This window comes from Diadema antillarum, unplaced genomic scaffold (genome assembly GCF_040938485.1).
Source record: "Diadema antillarum isolate AM-2024a unplaced genomic scaffold, OU_Dant_1.0 seq00000292_RagTag, whole genome shotgun sequence".
Lineage (NCBI taxonomy): Eukaryota > Metazoa > Echinodermata > Echinoidea > Diadematoida > Diadematidae > Diadema > Diadema antillarum.
In genome coordinates, this window is record NW_027271318.1 from 421934 (window position 1) to 441184 (window position 19251).

The window sequence follows — 19251 nt, forward strand, 5'->3', positions numbered from 1 at the left end:
AAGCGGGACTTTCCAAAAATTTCACGAGTGGTCAGATTTGGAGCAGTGGAGATTAGCAATTAACAGAGAAATATACACATGATACCAGTTGCATTCATGCTGGCATCAGAATTAATATCTACCTGTGTTCTGAAATTCACAAACTATAGCACAAGACTTTCAAGAAAATAAAACCCCCACAAAATAAACACAAATACACACACATAGACACATACCTTAGTCATCATACACTCACACATAGGCCTACTGTACACTTTTTTTTTGTTTTCAGTGATCTTTTTATTAATTCCATTTCCTTTGAGAATATAACAATTCAAAATAAAAAATACACACATTCCACATAACATCTGTCATAAATCATGTAAATGTTCCTACAGTTATGAGACATAATCCATAATCCATAAAACCAGAATAATCATTCAATTCATTTTCAGGCAGAAATCAAACAGAAGAAAGAAAATAGAATGAATTATCCGATCATTCCTTTTTAACTACACACATTACACATAGACACACACAAATACACACACACACACACACACACACACACACACACACACACACACACACACACATACTGATTAACTCCATAGCCGCCACGCAGACAAGTCATAATACACTTCTACTGATACGCTTGTTCAAGTTCACTGTATGATGAGGTAGGGGAAAACAACATGTGGAAATACCTCCGAAGCCACAGCTGTTTGTGCCATCTTGGGGAACGACTGGGATTTAGTCTGTGCTTGCAGACTACTCAACAGATTGTTTTTCATCCAATACATTCAACCTCTCTCGTCAACTAGTACCAAAACCACACAGCAACAAAAGAAACAGAATAACAGGACCACTCAGGCAACCCGATGCTCCCTTTATATAATTATAAAGGTGCAAGAAATTGTGAATCACGCAATTTTAAACACTTTGTCCACTGACTGTGGTATAAATAAAGGGAGATTGACAACGGGGTTCGCACACGTGCATAGGCATGCGTGCTGCCCTGCCTTTACTATCTGTGGCAACACAGAAGGGATACCAATACCTACAGGGTAGGGCCTATACCGTACCTTCACAGAGCTGACTGATATGCATGTAACTTGAGATGTAGAAAATATCCATCAAAGATTTTACCGGTGACGTTCCTTGTACAGTGTAGTGTAGTGTTAACCTCTCTACTCTTTGATGGTAGCAGTCAATTTCATACAAATTTACATGGGTGAACACAAAGGCATCTTGTATTCAATTTTATGGAGATGAATCAGGAGAGTAGGGTGGTCCAGGGATATTACATGCATGAACCAGCCAAAGAAATAAACAGTAAACACTGTACATACTATAATCCCCACCTATAACTTTTTTTTGACACATAAAAATACACACACACACACACACACACACACACACACACACACACACACATGCATACAGTTGAACATCGTATGGTATACAGTTGAACCTCTCGTATCCGGACAGGTCGGGACCGGGGCTCATCCGGATAAGGGATTTGGCCGGATACATGTAGTAATGTGTATACTGCAACCTTTTCATTGTTACACTCAGTAACAGACCCCAAAATAGAGGTTCGTGTTTGCAAGAATTTGGAAGGAAATTTGATGTAATGTATGTTAATCATGTTGGAAGTAATATGTAATTCATGTGTGTTTGTGTAGGAGTTCTCAAGGAGTTGGGAATCCCCCTTTCTCCCGTAATTATTTTAAAAAAATCACGGCCAGATTGCGTCCGTATAATAGAGAGATCCGGATAAAGGGAGGCCGGATAAGAAAGGTTCAACTGTACGTGCATGAGCAGGTGCAGGCTGTTCAGTGAGAAGTATAAACAAGAAAAACAAAGAAATTGACAAGGGCTTACATTTACATCACTATCAACGTGACTGAAAAGCAATCGTAAAGTCGCTTCAATCAGTCATAGCTGACTATACATGATAGTTTATGGCTCTATTCATCTTGGTTTCAACAAACTCACATTTCACTCCTGATTTTAAAGCATCCAAAGCTGATTTCTAAACACAGTGCCAAAACTGTTTGTCTTCCCCTATCAAAAAGAAAAAAAATAAACAAACAAAAAACAAAACAAAAACACTTTGCCTATTCTAAAGACTGCACACTAACACTTCCCTTCATTTATCCTCAATATCACAAAGAAAATGTCTCAACAGGACTTACATGTACAATACATGTATGTCATCTATTTCACACACGACAAAATCGAGAATTCTGCAAGAGCCTTCGATTCATTGGAATGGACATGGCTCAGTTCTGGCAGCCATCGAATGGCATTAAAACAAGTGAGGCATGACTACTTCACTGACACTCAAGCAGTCGTAACAGTCTTTGTCTACTATTGCAAATATCTGCACTGGATCTGACATGGGTTTTGGTCTGTTGGTTGCATCACTTCAACTAAGGAGGTGATACGCCTCCCTCTTTCACACACATCCCTCCTTGAGGTTAAATTGCTACACAACTACATGTGAGAGCACTGTATGTCACAGTGCCGAAATGGCAAAATCTACAAATCAAAATGAGTACTGAATCAAGCACGAAACATTCCTAAACGACAATGCAAGAGCAATCAACCTCAATTCTTACTCACACAAGAATAACCTGATTATGAATGACATGTTGTCAATAGGTGCTCATGACAGTCTTAATTGTTTCTTTTTATTTTATCTCAAATGATTTTATTGCAACTCTCCTTCTTGTCTTTAATGAATACAATGTACACTAAACAGCGACAGGATGTGAAACCATATCAACAAATTGATATACGAGTGGTGATGATGTGTAACCAAATCCCCTTCATTTGCAAACTCAAAAGGAAAAGAAACAAGAAAGGCATAAAATGTTTCAAGCTGTAGAAATGCTAAGAGTAATGGCACTAAATCAAAATCCAAATTCAGTACAATCCATACACCTGGGTGCTCTACACTGTACAACTTCTGTCATGATGAAGGTAGATTTAGACCTAGACCAATTTTGACTGAATCAATTTCATTTCCACTTTGTGCACATTTTGATAGAATTACTGCTTTTAATTTGCAGTTCAGTCTGCCATTTTTCATATACTAGTACCCAACCAAAACAAAAATCTATGGCAAAGTGCAAGAATAAGCTTTCACAGGGAAGGGCAGTTGGAAATATTCACAAGGAAAAACCAACACCTATCAAACAAAAGCATTCACAATGATGTTGGGCAAAATAATTATATGCCTGACCTGGGAAACAGCCAGACTGCAGGGCACACAACAGGGCAACTTGGCAATGCAGCGTGACACATGTGTGCAAGTATCGCAACAATTTTTACACACAGTCCACTTATATCTGAGTCAGTGACACACATACACACACAGAGTTCAGTACACCCTGTCTTGCACACAATTACTTTTAGCGGATGTACATGATGCACTTTTGAGGACAAGGGGGTTGTTTTCCCCCTCTGTTCTTCAGAATCACAGTGCATGGGCAGGAAAGATAGTCCCACCTGTACAATTTAATTGCCTGGGCAGTGATGCAAACACCAACACTTGTTTTGTTGGCACAATCATTTTTTTTAACCTTCTAAAAATAACGTTCATATATTTAGTCATGACAAACATGTCAATTCTTTTTATCTTTTAGTCTTACTGATGGTACAACCACATTGGCAATTTGCACACAGCACTGATGTTGTTGCTCACAGATTGTGCCAGATGTCCTCTTGATAATTTCATGAGTGGTTAAATTCCTGATCATGGAGTACAGTAACGAACGAAGAAATGCATGCGTGGATGTCGCATTCATGTCCAGATCAGAGTTAATAATTCTGTGTGCTGCTGAATTCGAAAAGCATGGGACTCCAGATATTCACAAAATATATGGCATATATGTTCACTGTGCTACTTGTAGGCCTATAAGTTTGTATTTAAAACAAAAAACCCTTCCTTATACCACCATACAAGTTATCTATTCCAAAAAGGTCAACAACAATCAGACATGCATTTTTGTACATACGTATGTCCAATACAAAAAGCCATAACTGTAGTTTCAGTTTTGCTGGTAACTGACTGGCAATATTGACATTTGTACGCAACCGTTTTCTGCTGTGAGAGTACAAACAGAATGCATGTAAAAGTAGAACATTGCTTTACACAGATTAATTTGCAAAAACAAAAACTAATTAATGTGTTTTTCTGTCTATCTGTCTGTCTGCCTCTCATATTAATGTTCACATCTTAAACACAACAAGAATATATCTGCTTGCTTGAGAATAATGACTGCCTTTCAAACAGAAATATCACAGTCACAGTTATGTGTACCTGCTATGAAACTTACCAAGGTCCTGTCATTCATTCATCTGTAAGTTTACTGCACACTGTAAAGCAAGATATTTACAAGGCATAAAATTTTCACGAATTGGAGCCAATGGCCTTTTTCTCAGCGTGAAACTTTCACTAATTGCCACTGGCATTCAATGCATACATGTACAATTGTACATGTATAGTGTATACAAAACCTTTGACATAAAAATGCATTTTTAATTTCACAAATCTTGGCTCTCACGGAATGCCCAAAATTAAAATGCACTTATGTGAACATCCCTAGTTTTACAGTATAGAAGTTGGCACCTGTAGTGTACTTGCTTTGATATTCTGATAAAGGCTTTAATATTGACAAATATTTGACCTCAAGACAACACACACATGACTTCAGGACAGAGATATAAACAACAGGACGGAGAAGACATGGACTGTTCAGCGCAGGTCTCAGCAATTGTAGCTCAAGTGCTAGCCAAAATATAAAAAAAACAAACAAACAAACAAGAAAAACGAAAACATAATGCCTCCGGCGACACTTCATGGCAGAGGCATAAAAATGCAGCCAGATGAAGTCACTGCAAGATGATTTATAAAAATATGATGCAGCAATATTCTGCTTTGTATCTATTTTTTTTTTTCAGGACTCACTATTTCACTGTGAGCTCCTGTCGCTTCTCCTTTTCAAAAGAATGAATTGCTCTAGCCTTTTTCGTTAACCTCGCAGCCAAACAAAGGTAGAAATGAAACTGAAAGAAACATGCAGCACAATCAATCTGCTCAATATGACAATACATTGGCTTAAATAAAAAACAAACAAACAGCATTTGACTGCAATAGAAACAATCTAGCATGGATACTACTAGTAGTTAAAATGGCACCACATCCCTGTGATCTATCTTCACTGTACCCTGCTTTATGTATTGTCTTGCACCCCCTCCCCCCTTTGGCAAAATAAATCAGTGCTACCTTTCAAAGCAACTGGTACTTGTCCATGACTTCATGAAAGCAAACAGTACTAAACCTTGGCCACATTGTGAGTAAACAGGTAAAATGTCAATGTCCAGCATGTACACAATACAGGAACTATGCAAGGACATATTAACACTAGACAGCTGGTCATAAAATGCACATGAGATGTACATCATACATGTACACTTTGTAGGCCTATTTATGCTATGTATACATAAGGTGCTGTAGACTTTGAACACTGAATAATTATGGTAATACATTTGTTTTGAAACCTAATACCCATATCCTGCTGGCTGCCTTGAAATACTACACATGATCTTAGCGAAATCCACTACGAATATGTACACATTGTAGTCTTTTGTCAAGGCCCTCTCACTGTATGATGGCCATAACGGGCAAGCAAAGCCAGCCCAGCCACACGCGACAACGCGAGGGCCTTTTGAGATCTGCTTCACACATTATTATTCATGGCACATTGAACCTTACTGAATAGTCATATTAACGGGCTCCGGTCAACCAAAGGAATGGCGCGCTCCCCACAACCTCCTTGTCGGCGTTGTCCAGCCTGTTCGCATGCATCACTGACCACTCGTGGAGGTGTGTAGCATGCACTCGCCGTATGCAAATTGGGTTAGGGGCAGACAGACTCATGGATTGGTCGATTTTTGCACTCCAATTCGGGGAAGCAAAAGTCAGTAATTCAAAGGGCTAACATAAGGATGCAAATTAGATCTCAAAAGGCCCTCGCGCAGTCCAACTCAGCTCACTTTGTTCACCCATTTGCTCATAACTATACAACGAGAGGGCCTTGGCAAAAGGCTACTACCAATACTATAGGAGCTCAAAAGAATTATCTTTTCACTACCACCACCTTATGACCTCAAGAGTATTACCAACAAAACAAATTACCACACAAAGTTTATCATCAGTCACTACTTATCAGACAGTTTCTATGACATCTAATAGGAAATAAGAATGGCAAGTGTCCAGTATGCATACATACAGCAGTCCAAGACACAACAAATGTTCACAAACACTCACACACACACACACACACACACACACACAAACCCTCACTGGTACACTACTCTGACTTTCCTAGGTGTACCGTCACTCCCACACTGCACATACAATGTACCAGGTATGGAGTGGAACATGTTAAATTTATACATTCTACCTTTGCACTCATGTTGATAGTGGTTACAAATTGTATATTGATCACATGTTGTCAAAAATCTGAATTTCATATGCATTACAACCTGGCATATGTTTGATTTATTAGTTTGAGATAAGTTTGAATATCTACATCTATCTCTATTGACCGATTCGGGTTCGTTGAGGGCAGCAGACAATTTGTGGCACTGGGCGCAGCCATGCGGTGTCTTAGCCGACCCCCCCCCCCCCCCTCCTCCTCCTCTCCCCCAACCCCCCGGCAACATGTTTATCGCGCACTCGTAACAAAGGTTCGCGCGGAAGGGGGTGGGGGAGAGGGGGTCGGCTAAGACACCGCGTAATGGCGCTGCCCATGCCAAAAATACACATAGCGCGTCACAGAATCAGTCAATACCATGGCAACACATTTTAAGCCTATAATGTGGCTGTTCTTCGAGGTCCACAAATATGGTTACAAATACAATCACATCATTTGCAATGCCAAAGTACAGAGTACTTTTTAGGTGCTGTTGACCTTTCATTAACTTGACTGCTCATAGATGGTCATTATATCCACTGAATGCATACTATAACAAGCCTATCACCACTTACACAGTCTCAGAAAAATAGTGTGGGGAGGGTGGGGTAATATGGGGATCACTTCTACAGTCAAACTGTTACAGTGGCTACCTGTGTACTATAACCGGTAGTACTTCTTCATACATTTGGATAGCACAATGTGATGAGTTGATATGATTTGCTGACTACCAGTAGTGTTGGTTATCTGGTGCAATTAAAGGGCTCGGCACATTCACCTGTTTTCTGGTACTGTATACGCCACATATTTCGTGAGTCTTAATTTTCGCGAAGCGGGAATTCCCAACGATTTTGCGAGTGGTTAAATTTGCGATCGTAGAGTCCTGTACTAAACGGAGAAGTGTAAACGCATATATCACATTCACATAGGGATCAGAGTCAGTATTTTTGCGAATAGCACCCGACTCGCAAAATTCGCAAAAATAAAAACCTCGCGAAATATTCGGTGTATACAGTATTACAATGTGGGCTGGACCACTTCATCCAAGTTGCACTCTTCTCTTTGTGAAGAAGTATAAAAGGGGTTTATACCCTGCTCTATGCAAGGAAGTGATGTGCGATTTTTACCTGGGCAAGTCATGATTCCCTTACACATGGTACCACCATTTACTACCTCAACCCATTGAGGACGAGTCCCGAGTATACTCGGGAAGGTGTCCATGGGAAATGCATGTTGTAGCAAAATCAATCCGTGCTCAAGAGAAAGCAAGGGAAAGAGTGTTCTTGCATCCCACTAGAGAGAACAGTATTACTACACACAACATTGCTCAGCTATAGACTCGATGGGACTTTAACCCAAGCTATTTGATTGGAAGGTACATGCGCTCCTCACTGAGCCACCTAATCGCCATGCTAACATGTACCTGTGTAGAATGGCCAACATTTTGCACTGGTTATATATAAAAAAAGAGCTTCCATTGCAAACTTCCATGCAACATAGCAGCCTGTATTATGCAACCAGCAGCCATCAGTCTGTAATCCCTTGCTCAGTTTGTGACCACAGACAATGGCCAGTGCTTTCATACCTATGGGCGCAAAGTCATAATAATTATGACACTGCTTGCACACAATAGGACATCTGCTTACAAAAGAATTCGGACCAACAAAAGTGTAAATGACAGGATCAGCAGATCATTCAGTCTGCACTTCAGCAGGTGTATCACTATCATATCAGTGTACACTGCATTCTTGCAGACATTGATAAACTTGTGCTACTGAATTGATATTATCTGCATGTACATGTACATAACCTATACCACCAGGTGTAGGCCTACACATTCTGCGAACAGTTAAGCTTATACAACCGTAGCACCTGTTATACCAATGGTAGTGCATGAAGGGGTCTGCCAACATATGAAAAAGCTACCAGCACAACCGTTTCCAGAAGGGTCACCTCTCTGAAAAGGTCACTGTTGGGGTATCCCTCCATTGTGGCCCCTACGGCACAAATTTGACCGTTCATGAACCCAAGGGAGGGGAAGGGGGTATCCTTGCAGGAGACTTACATTGGTTGTGCCACTCTCTCCAGATGGCATTGTTGAGTCTGATTTTGTCCTTCCACGACAACTTGAGCCCCTTGAAAGTCTTCCACTTGGGTGAGACGATGACGCACCTAGGAGGAGAAGAAGGAAATAACACAAACGTTTACTGCCTAAACTAGCTTCAACAGTACAGAGTTGCAATAGAACTTCTAGTGATAGAAAAACTAGTAGCTGTAGTAGGGATAGTGCTTACAGTGGCAGAAAAAGAATGAGAATGATGCCAGCAATAATGAATGAATTAATAATTGTTTTAGTAATTACAATGTATCATAGCTAACACTACCACTGGCAATTATGGGATACTGTAAAACACAATATTTTCACAGCATGAAATTTTCACAATTTGGAGCCGACGGCCTTTTTCACGGCATGAAATCTTCGCAAGTTGCCTCTAACATTCAATGCCTATGGTGTGGACAAGGACTTTCACATGCATTTTAATTTCGCAAATCTTGGCTCTCGCAAAATTCATGAAATTAAAATGCACACAAACATTCTCGTTTTACAATAACAATAATGATGAGAAGAATGTAATACTATTACTATCATTCCTACTACTACTTCTACAATTACTTTATCGTCATCAACATCATCATCACCAATACAATTACTATAACAACAGAAGGAAAAACTACTGGTGATCTACCATAAACTATCAAAATAACATTATGGCGCCTTCTGCTAAACTGAGACAGAGCCTAGCTTCACACTATTTGAGTACTGTAAAAGTTGCTATTCTCTCATACGGATATTTTTGTGAGTGAGGTCACAAACATTTGCGTGAGATGTCTTCATGATTTAATTCGGAGGTTATCACAAGTTCACGAATGCCTGTCCATTCACAACATTTTTTAGTGTTGTTAACATGTGGCCCAACAGTAATCCACAAAAATTGCAAAAACCACACTCTCATGAAAATTGATACCAGCTTTTAGAGTAATATTTAGTACGTCTCATTTTCTGCAAGTCTTATTTACATTACTGACATGTGTATCTGATATACACTGTAACTTAAATAAACATAAGAGCTGGCCCACTTTATAGATCTAGATATTCTTTAGTGTATAGAATCTGTGATTTTTCTTTCTTTCATTTGCCACTTTTCCCCCTGATGTCATGCTTTGTTTCGTTTATTTTTTAACAAACCTCACAGTTGCATACATTAGCTTCCCACACACAGAGTCTACACCAAACATACTACGATGTTAACATAATTGTTTGTAGGTGCTAATATGTGTATGTCTTCAAAGAATCATTACACCCGGACCAGTGTCAAATGAAGACACAAACGAATCCAAATGAATAATGCAACAATAGAAGTATAATCTGCTCAACATTTTTGACACGTACGCTAATATATACATGTAGGGCCTATCCTACTCCTCACCCCCACATGCATACACACAAGCACACATATCATAAAACTACATGTATGCAGATGCTATGATTTCCCACTGTGTCATTATCTCCTTGAGCAAAACAACACAGTCTACATTGTATGCCTGCCCCCAAATATAGCCTCGTGCAGGCCAATAATGTACAGTACATGTATTTCACAAATAATTTGTAGACTTCCCGCTTTTCTCAGTCTGGTAAAATCCTTTGAGACCTGAAATCAGTATTCATTGTCAATAATACATCTGACTTTCCAAACTTGTTCCGGATCATTTGTGCTCTTGAGCATAAATGCTGCCACTCAGCAATCACCCATAATAAAAAGCTAATGCCGTGAAGGGCAATCCTCTGCATTGTGTACATGCACAAGTCGAAGGCCTACTTTTAGAAAGAGGGCAAGATAGGTATGGAGGTGATAACAGCAGGGCGGTGGTAAGCAATGTGCCTTCCCTGTTCAATGAATGCCTGCATGCCCCCTGGAATGACCCCAATACATCAGCCTCTAATTTTGACTGCCAAATTCTTCATCTGACTCAATACACCCTAATAAATCAGTATGAATGCAAAAAAACAACAAAACAAAAAAAAAAAAAAAAAAAAAAAACAGCTACCGTACTCAGCTCTCCCTCTCTACTGTAATTTTGGCAGAATTCTCCCATATATACACAGTAAAGCAAACAAGAGCAATCCAGTCTTATTAAGAATTACATGTAGGTACTATGAACATAGTGGCACAGTCTTGCACTTTGTAAGTCAACAGAGGGAGTGTTCAACATTAATTAAAGTAGCAAATCAAATCCATCATCAAGAGTACAATTCTAAACATTTATAACGTACTAATGAAGCTATCAAAGTGATGTCAACATGACATGCCTGCAGAACTATATTTCAATGAAGCCTCTCAGTGCCCAGCATCATACAATGATACAAATGAACCTTTCATAGGCTTCATAAAGTTCCAGTGTTTGTACACAGAAGTACATTGTACACGTGTACATGCACAACACATGGTTGAAAACGCCACAAGGTAAACAATGTTTGATGATGAACATTAGTATGTGCACTGTAAGCAATAATCCTGTGGAATACACCGTATCTTGAAGAATGATTTACTTCTACGACACATGTAAACATCTTCCCACATGAATTTCCTTGTCCCTTATCTCTGCACCTTGCTCAAGAGCATTTTCATGTATGGTTAATACAGCCATTACCTCCCTGAGTACATGTATAACATGTATATTGGAAGAGCTGGCAGAATAAGCCGGTTACAGGCACGGCGATATGGTGCAATTAACTCGCCAAAAGTATTACACCTCGAAGCCTCATTTGCATAAAGTAGACAGCTTGTGTACGCAAAACCACTGGGGAAGTGTTGCAGGACAATCGCAATATCTCACCTCAGAAGCCATCAAATGATTAAATTTATAAAGCAAATTGAAGAAGAAACTAATCTCTAACTCGCAATGTTAGTTATTTTGGGTTTTATTGAGGATAAACCTGTGAAAATAACGTCGAAACATAGCTTCCAAAACAGAAAATTTGGTCTCAAAACAAGTGTTATTTTTTCACATTTTCCTTCATTGCTCCAAAATGAAACTTAGGTATATGACTTATGGTAGTATATCCACCCTGTGTTCCAAATATCGAGATCACTGTCACTTGTGACCCACGTAAAATCTATAGCGTAAGCAGTACGCAGTCCGATGTATTGGTTTTCGTGCTGCGTGAAACAGTTGAAGCACATTGCAGGGTTCCTCTCTTGCCCACTCACCACCCTGTGGACCAAACACCGAAACATGTTACATTGCGCCAAACCTGACACCCCTGACTGGCTAAGCATGCACTGACCAGTAGAGAACCCATGCGCAGGAGGATGATCTAGTTGTGCATCATGTCCAGTATTTTCCCTTAAATTCGGTTGTCTTTTTGCGCTTATTTTCACCTAACTACTGATTGCTCCAACACGAAACTTTGCGGGTAGTGAGTGTGGTGTATACAGACAAGCAATATGTTAACAAAATGCATATTCATGCAGGCGCAGACTTATGTCCAGAAAAAATTGTTACCCTTTCCCACGGTCGACTCACACAGAAAAACACACATATCTCAAAAGATACATCAGCACTTTCGCCCAAAAATCATATGAAGGATGATACATCCATACTGTATGAAGTTTCAAGGGATTTGGTGGTAAAATAAGGGAGATACGAGGAGGTGAACTTTCAATATGTTTTTGTCCTTCCCTCCGCACAGTGCTCGATGACCGTTACAAATTCAAAAGCTTTGGCCTCTTATCAGTGAGTTAATTGCACCGTATCGCCGGGGCTGGTTAGGGTTCCATTTTGCGCATGAGCAGAAAAAGATCATTTGTACTGAGAGACAGGTCGGTTTTTTATTTTCAATGAGATAAGCATCTGTGATGTTATAATTATTCATGTAATCCTTATAGACGGTGCTTGCCAGTACTTGGCAATTGATGTTAATAAAGACAAAAATTTTGTTAACACATTTAATACAAAACAATGAAATGGATGCTTCCCCGAGTGTTGACTGATGAACCATTCTGGTCACCTGGTCAATGCAGGTTCATTCTTTGTTTGAATACAAATTCCATGATTTGCTATGTTGGGCAAGCTGATATATTATGTCGCTTTAAATTGAGTGAAGTGCCTAACCAACTGAGGAAAAAGAAAGGTCATTTGTACCTATAAGCACATGAGCTATCTCCGAACTGGCTTATTCGTGGATATTATGTCTCAGTGCATGGTATTGAACTTTTAGAATTACACTGAAACAAACAATTCAGGTTCACCACCAATGCTCTTCAGTTTGAGGGTGCAAAATATATTTTACAAATGATACCATCACAGCTCTGACTCCTTCATGACTGGATAGAATATTGCACTGATAAGGAGAATGAAAGTGTACGCAACACTTACTGGTCAGAAAACAGGAAGACTTAATGGCACAAATATTGTTGAGAAATCTAGCATGGATCTTTGTTTTCCAGTGATCAGCCATTCAAATTGCATAACATCATAGCAGCTCAATAAAAAAAAAGAAATCATTAAACTTTGCTATGTGACTGCATAATTATTTCCAAAATCAAAGAGATGAACCAAAACTCAAGCATACAGAAAATTCTGCAATTATGCTATCAAATAAGATACGAAGCTAATGAACAAACACTGTCATGTAATAATAAATTGAACATTTTGAAAATGCTTCAACCTCCCCACAAGCATAGGAGTTTACATGCAATTTGCTTTTATCAAACTACAAACTGTATTCAGTAGGTCATTTTGTACAATGATTGCAACAAGTGGGCTCGGCATAATAGAGTGAAAATTGATTAAATTTGCTGAGTACTCCATTTATCCATCGACGAGTAGCCGGTGCCAATCTTACAATCAATATGTGCACTGTACTATGAGAGAGGGTACAAATCTTGCTCTGTAGATGCTACTGTGTACTTCAGCACTACTATGATACTACATATGTACATTGTACATGTATTATACACTTATAAAAGATTGTTCTACATATGTAAATGCAATCAAATTTGTAAGACAATACATCCATGTAATAATGATCACTATCCTTACAGAAATGTGTGTATGTGTGTGTGTGTCCCTGTGTGTGTGAATTCTTTTAGTATTAAGATTCTCACACAGCTCTTTCTTGTTTTTGTTCTCTTCTTAATGAGTGACAATCTCAATACAATGTACCTGGAACTGGCTATTTCACATTCTCATGCATTGGTTACATCTGGTGGTTGTACGCTGCATCTACTACAGTAGGTATACAAAACCAATGTCAATGGGTACGGCTCTCTTGGAAACCACAGCTTTATGTACAATAAGAGGCTACCATGGGTATACTACCATATCATTAATCATAAACTTTGTGGACGATAGGTAGTGAGGCTTATCTGAGCCTCTCAGTTTGCAGTTCAGTTTAATAAAGAGGTACACGGTCGTTGTAGGTACAAATTGTGCCAACCTGTAGGCCTACAGAACACTATCAATGTCTTTCAATTATGAAGAAACTAATCCATACATTTTGTAATGCACATGATCTGAATTGTGTCATATTCAAAGTACAATACTCAAGTGCGCTCACATCAGGTCTACAAAACTGGCAATAAATGCACTTCTACACTGAAGGAAATGCATACATACAGTACAATGTATATAAATGACTGTAAACCTGCCAAAGCATAGTAGTCGTAAACAAATGGGTACACATTGAGGTGAAGATGTCGAGCAGTGCACACTAACTGACAGTGAGTCTTTTTAACCTCCTTCACAACAGTGAGTCCTGACAATCTGCCCTTCCCCTGATTCACCCTGATGGCCTAATTCCGGGTCAGTGTCAAGGTTCCTTCCAGGCCATTGTTTATCCTGCTAACGCTATGGCCTGACTTGGCATTCCCACGACCCCATGGGTTCACTGGAATGCTTCAGAGTCTATGTGGTTACAGAGGAGAGTACAATCAAACAGGCATGTATCACTATAAAGACAGAGAATCATCTACAATTGTACACATTATAATTAGAATTTGGCACTTTGTGCTGAACCAAAGTAAAGAAATAAAACAGCAATAATGTGCCCTCTTAAAATGAAACTAACAATGCAGAAAATCCATTCATTAGAATGAGGATATAGTAATACAACTGCTGCATGCAAATTGTACATGTCAAGTACATGTTGGAGTACAGTACATCTCATATTAGACATCACTTTGGACATTGTGATGACTGTAAATATGTGCAATAAACACAGTCTGAATTATAAAGTGCTTTTCACGCAATATGATTAATTGCTGCACCACAGGAGCTTTCAGATTACAGGGTACACGCCAACATGAACAAAATACCGGTAACAATTGAAAACAACGCCATGGAAGACAGGCTGCCATCCTGATTCCTTGCACACACAATAACACTTTCCAGATGACAACACACATAAATGGCTCCATCCTGTTTTTAAGAATGGACAGTACTTTCTGCCGAGATCTGTTCCAAAAATCAACAGGACAGGGATCATTCAGTAACTTTCCCCCACACAGATTGATATTCAAATTTGACATGGCATGCTTTTTGTGGACCATCCACCCCTGGCAATAAGCTCCTCACAATTAACATGCAAAACAATAAGGAAGGTAGCATATATTCCTGAGTAACCTTGAATTCTTACACTGTACACTGTACTTTCCTAAATCTTCAATATACCATAGTACAGTCTGTGATTCAGTCCCCTCACATTAAATGCAATTAATTTGCTTGCAAACACTTCATAGTATCAACCCTCTATTGAAGTTTGAATGTAACAGATCAAAAGATGGCAAAATAAAATGATAGTGAATTATGTACTTGGTACTAATCACTAATAATAATTATGACACTGCTAATGATAATACATTGTAATAATCATGAATATATCATCTTCATCATAGATCATTACTTTTATCATTACTTTTATCACTACTTTTATCACTACAACATATAGTTCTTAGTCCTCTAGTTTGAATGGAAGCTACAGCTGCAGTAATGCAGTGTTGTCTGGCTCAATCATATAATTGCTATTGAAATACAAAGAAGCGTGCTCTGCACAACAGAAGCAGGTCTCAAACAAACATTGGTAACTTATGCATGAAGTGCTTTACCTTATGCTAAAAATAATTTCAACTGTACATACAGTACATTCCATACATCTACAAATGCAGGGAATAGCACAATTTGTTTGTTCTGGCTCAAATTTATTTCAAAGTAGTTTTAAACCCCTTACCCACAGACTTTGGATCACTGTACTTTTCCAGTGCAAAAGTGATATGCCCTTGAGAAAGGTCAAACCCAAGGCATGTACCTGAGTAAAATGTTTTGTAAAAATTCAAAGTTTCTGCTGATGAACAACCTCTTTTATCCCACATTGCGTTGCTTTTTGATGAGATCAATCTCATGGATTTTAAGGAGTGTTATTGATTGTAGGTACTAGTGTGATGGCTCAGACGGCTTACACGTGTACATTGTACAGTACATTTAAGTTTCTAGTTCAAGCTTGATGCCATGCTAGAGAAGTCTGTTAGCTCCTCCTGTCTTGAGTAATACGTCACAACAAAATGGTGTCATGTGTACGCCATCTGGCAAAGCTATGTACTGAATGTTAGACGCTCTCTGAATTGTACATTACACTACATGTACATCAAGTGCACTATGGACTCAGATTCCCGTCCTACTCAAAGGAGATTGTGGTGATACAGACAGAGCACAGAATTACAGACTGTAGTAGACCAAGAAAGTCACTATTACAAGACATGTACAGGACCTCTTGTCATCAATAAAGAATACGGAATGATTATGATAAAAATAACGAATACTGGCATGTCAGTGTGATGTCACTTATAATGACTTAACATCCTGCTGGTTGGATCAAACATGCTACCACATACAGATGTTTTATGGTAATATTAAAGTCTTATAACACCTTTCAGTGATGTAACTGCAGTAAGTACAGTGTATAGGTGTTGTTACTTCATAGCACTTAACTTTCTGCTATGTAATATAACTATCAGTAGTTTTACTACATGCATTTGAAATAAGTGCTTGCCTGAGTAGTCTGAAGATGATACACGTAGTATGCTTTTATAAAGTCTTTAACTTCAAATGCAGTTCCAAATGAACAGGACTGTGGATAAGACACATGTGGCTGTCTAAATGTTTTTGTAGGCCTATGTGATGCCACATGTCAAATGACAAGTAAAAGTTTTGCATGCATTTACCTAAAAATATTCTGAACATAAATTTTATTGTAATGCTGTTGTATTTAGCATCTACAGTATATAAGAACCAATAATATAGCATTACAGAAGAAATAAACACACCATGAACTGGACAAGTAACCATCAACCAGTAAGTGGAACGACGATAGCGACAATTTTGAGAGGATATACTTGGAAGCCCGAGTGCTGCTACACAACAATCTTCCAGTATTTTTGGTATAAAGGTAAAGGTATGACAAACATGCATCAGTAGGCCCTACATAAAAAGTCTTTCAGTGTTGTTATCGGTATACAGGTACTTTTAGAGCATTATTTTCATAACCTTTAAACATATGTGTACCATACAGCAACAATAAGGTAGTCCATTTGTGGTCAGCTCCACGCAATTTTGTGAGCCATTTATTCAAAATTCTGAGACATTTCATTAGAGCTTCATCATTCTGACCATTATAGGACTAGAGACCAGTCTCTCTGCTCTCTCTTCCTCTCTTCTACTAAAAAATGGGCAAAGTAGCATATCTTTGAAGATTATATTGAATACATCCTTGAATAAATTAACACAACTTCTTATGTAGGTTTAGTTTGATTTGAGGATTTGGATTTGGGTTATGGTAAACGTTTTGGGGTAGAATTTATGATTGGCTTAGCCTGCATATCTATATTTCATGGGAGCAAATGTTGCAGTCAACTTGCAGTCCTGAGCAATGTCATGGAACCTTCTCGACCTGTGTGCCTCAAAAATATTTGTAGGAGCCAAAGTAGGCCTTGAGTTTAGGGAAGCAGGGCCATAGACTGCATCAGGTAGCCAGAGCATGAAACAAGCAGCTTAGAAGGGGTGAAAGCAAACTCAGAGCTACTCTAGAGACAGAAAAGGGCAGAAAATATAAAAGAGGCACTTTGAGGCAAGCTTTTAGATTATATATTCTCTCACATCACAAATGATAAGACATGAATGGTACCTTAACATCCAAATCCAACCGATGCCGGAATTTCCCGACTTCTAAACTACCCTGAAGCTATGAAGTACAGTTTGAGGAAAACTGGTCAATCTATTCAAAAGTTCTTAGTTTCTAAAGTTTCAGTGCTACCATATTGTTGGATGAGAATACTATAAAACCAGAAACATTTGTAGCATGAAACTTTCATGAGTTGGAGCCAACAGCCTCTTTCTTGGCATGAAACTTTCATGCACTGCCACTGGTATTCAATGCATCATGAACCACTGGAAGCACTCTACTCAAAACCTTCCACGAATCTTCGCTCCTCGCGAAATTTGCAAAAGTTCCCTGCACAAGAACATTTCTGGTTATACAGTAAACAAAGACTCAATAACACAGTTCATGACATCATGCATGGATGATATACAGTAGGCCTAGATCAACTGTATACGGCATACGCCATAGAGTAGATGTTTAGATTTTTTAGCAAGTTTAAATTTTTCACGAATCGGGACTTCCCAACGAGATTTTGCAAGTGGTAAATTTGCGATAGCAGAGTAGATCTACAGTCAATGTCTACTGAATGGAGAAGATATGCCAGCATGTCACATACACATTCATGTCAACTTCAAGATCAGTGTCAATAATTTAATCAATATTTTTGTGAGTCTTTAAATTCAGGAATAGAACCCAACTCACAAATTCGCAAACACAAAAACCTCACAACTATTTAGCATATGCATGCGGTAAACACAATAAGCAGGTTCAAGAAATCCTAACAAAACTCCACAATTTTTTTTTTTGTTGAAAAGTGACGTCAGGCTAACGTTAGGTCGCGTGTCTTACCTGAAAGCTGAATTATGAAACATTCCCTCCTTTTTTACACTGATTGTATTTAATGTAAAAGAGTTTGATTTAGATATCTAGAAGATAAAACTAAGATCTATGACTAGACCTATAGAAGTTTTCTTAAAGGGGATAATCAAAGTGCTTTTTCATTCTACTTCTGGCAGAAAAACATGTTGAACTTCTTACTCATGGTATGCCAGGCTCATGCATTCAAACAGTTTGGTGAACGATGCATCAATTTCTAGCGGTGCATCTTCGTTGCCAAAGCGGTAACTCCCAGTAGTTTCCTTGTTAGCGTTATCAAAGTTGAAACCAGCACTCTTTTTCACTTTGTGTGGATTGCTGACCATAAAGTGGCCAGAGTGAATGGTTTCTGTGGAAGTCGAGGGGCTCCTCGGCTCCTTGGGTGAGCCCTGAGCAGTGTTGCTGCTCGAGCTGGAACTCCGACGGATGCGTGTCGAGGCATTCCCAGAGATGTTCCTGCTCCTATCAGCGAACACAGCACCAGCTGCTGATAATCCCTGGTCATAGAGTTGATTTTCCCTCGCTGCTGAGGGATCTCTCCATCTCATTTCGTCGAATTGAGCCATTCCTGCTGTGTTGTGAAGCACGGGAAAATCGTCTCTAGCCATTTCAACGGCAAACATTGGACTATGTTGTCAGTCGGTCATTCCTATATCAGATAATAAAACATATCCACGCACATATGATACG

At 38.9% G+C, this 19251-nt stretch overlaps 1 protein-coding gene across 1 annotated transcript in view; it reads right to left on the reverse strand.

Moving 5' to 3' along the window:
- Positions 1–19251, reverse strand: part of LOC139730109 (uncharacterized) — a 55593-nt gene extending 36342 nt beyond the window's left edge. The window contains exons 1-2 of the mRNA XM_071641013.1: positions 18724–19251; positions 8536–8642 (exon numbers count right to left, since the gene is read on the reverse strand). Of these exons, the coding sequence (XP_071497114.1) occupies positions 8536–8642; positions 18724–19184 (568 nt within the window). The 5' untranslated portion in view covers positions 19185–19251. The remainder of the gene's footprint in view (positions 1–8535; positions 8643–18723) is intronic.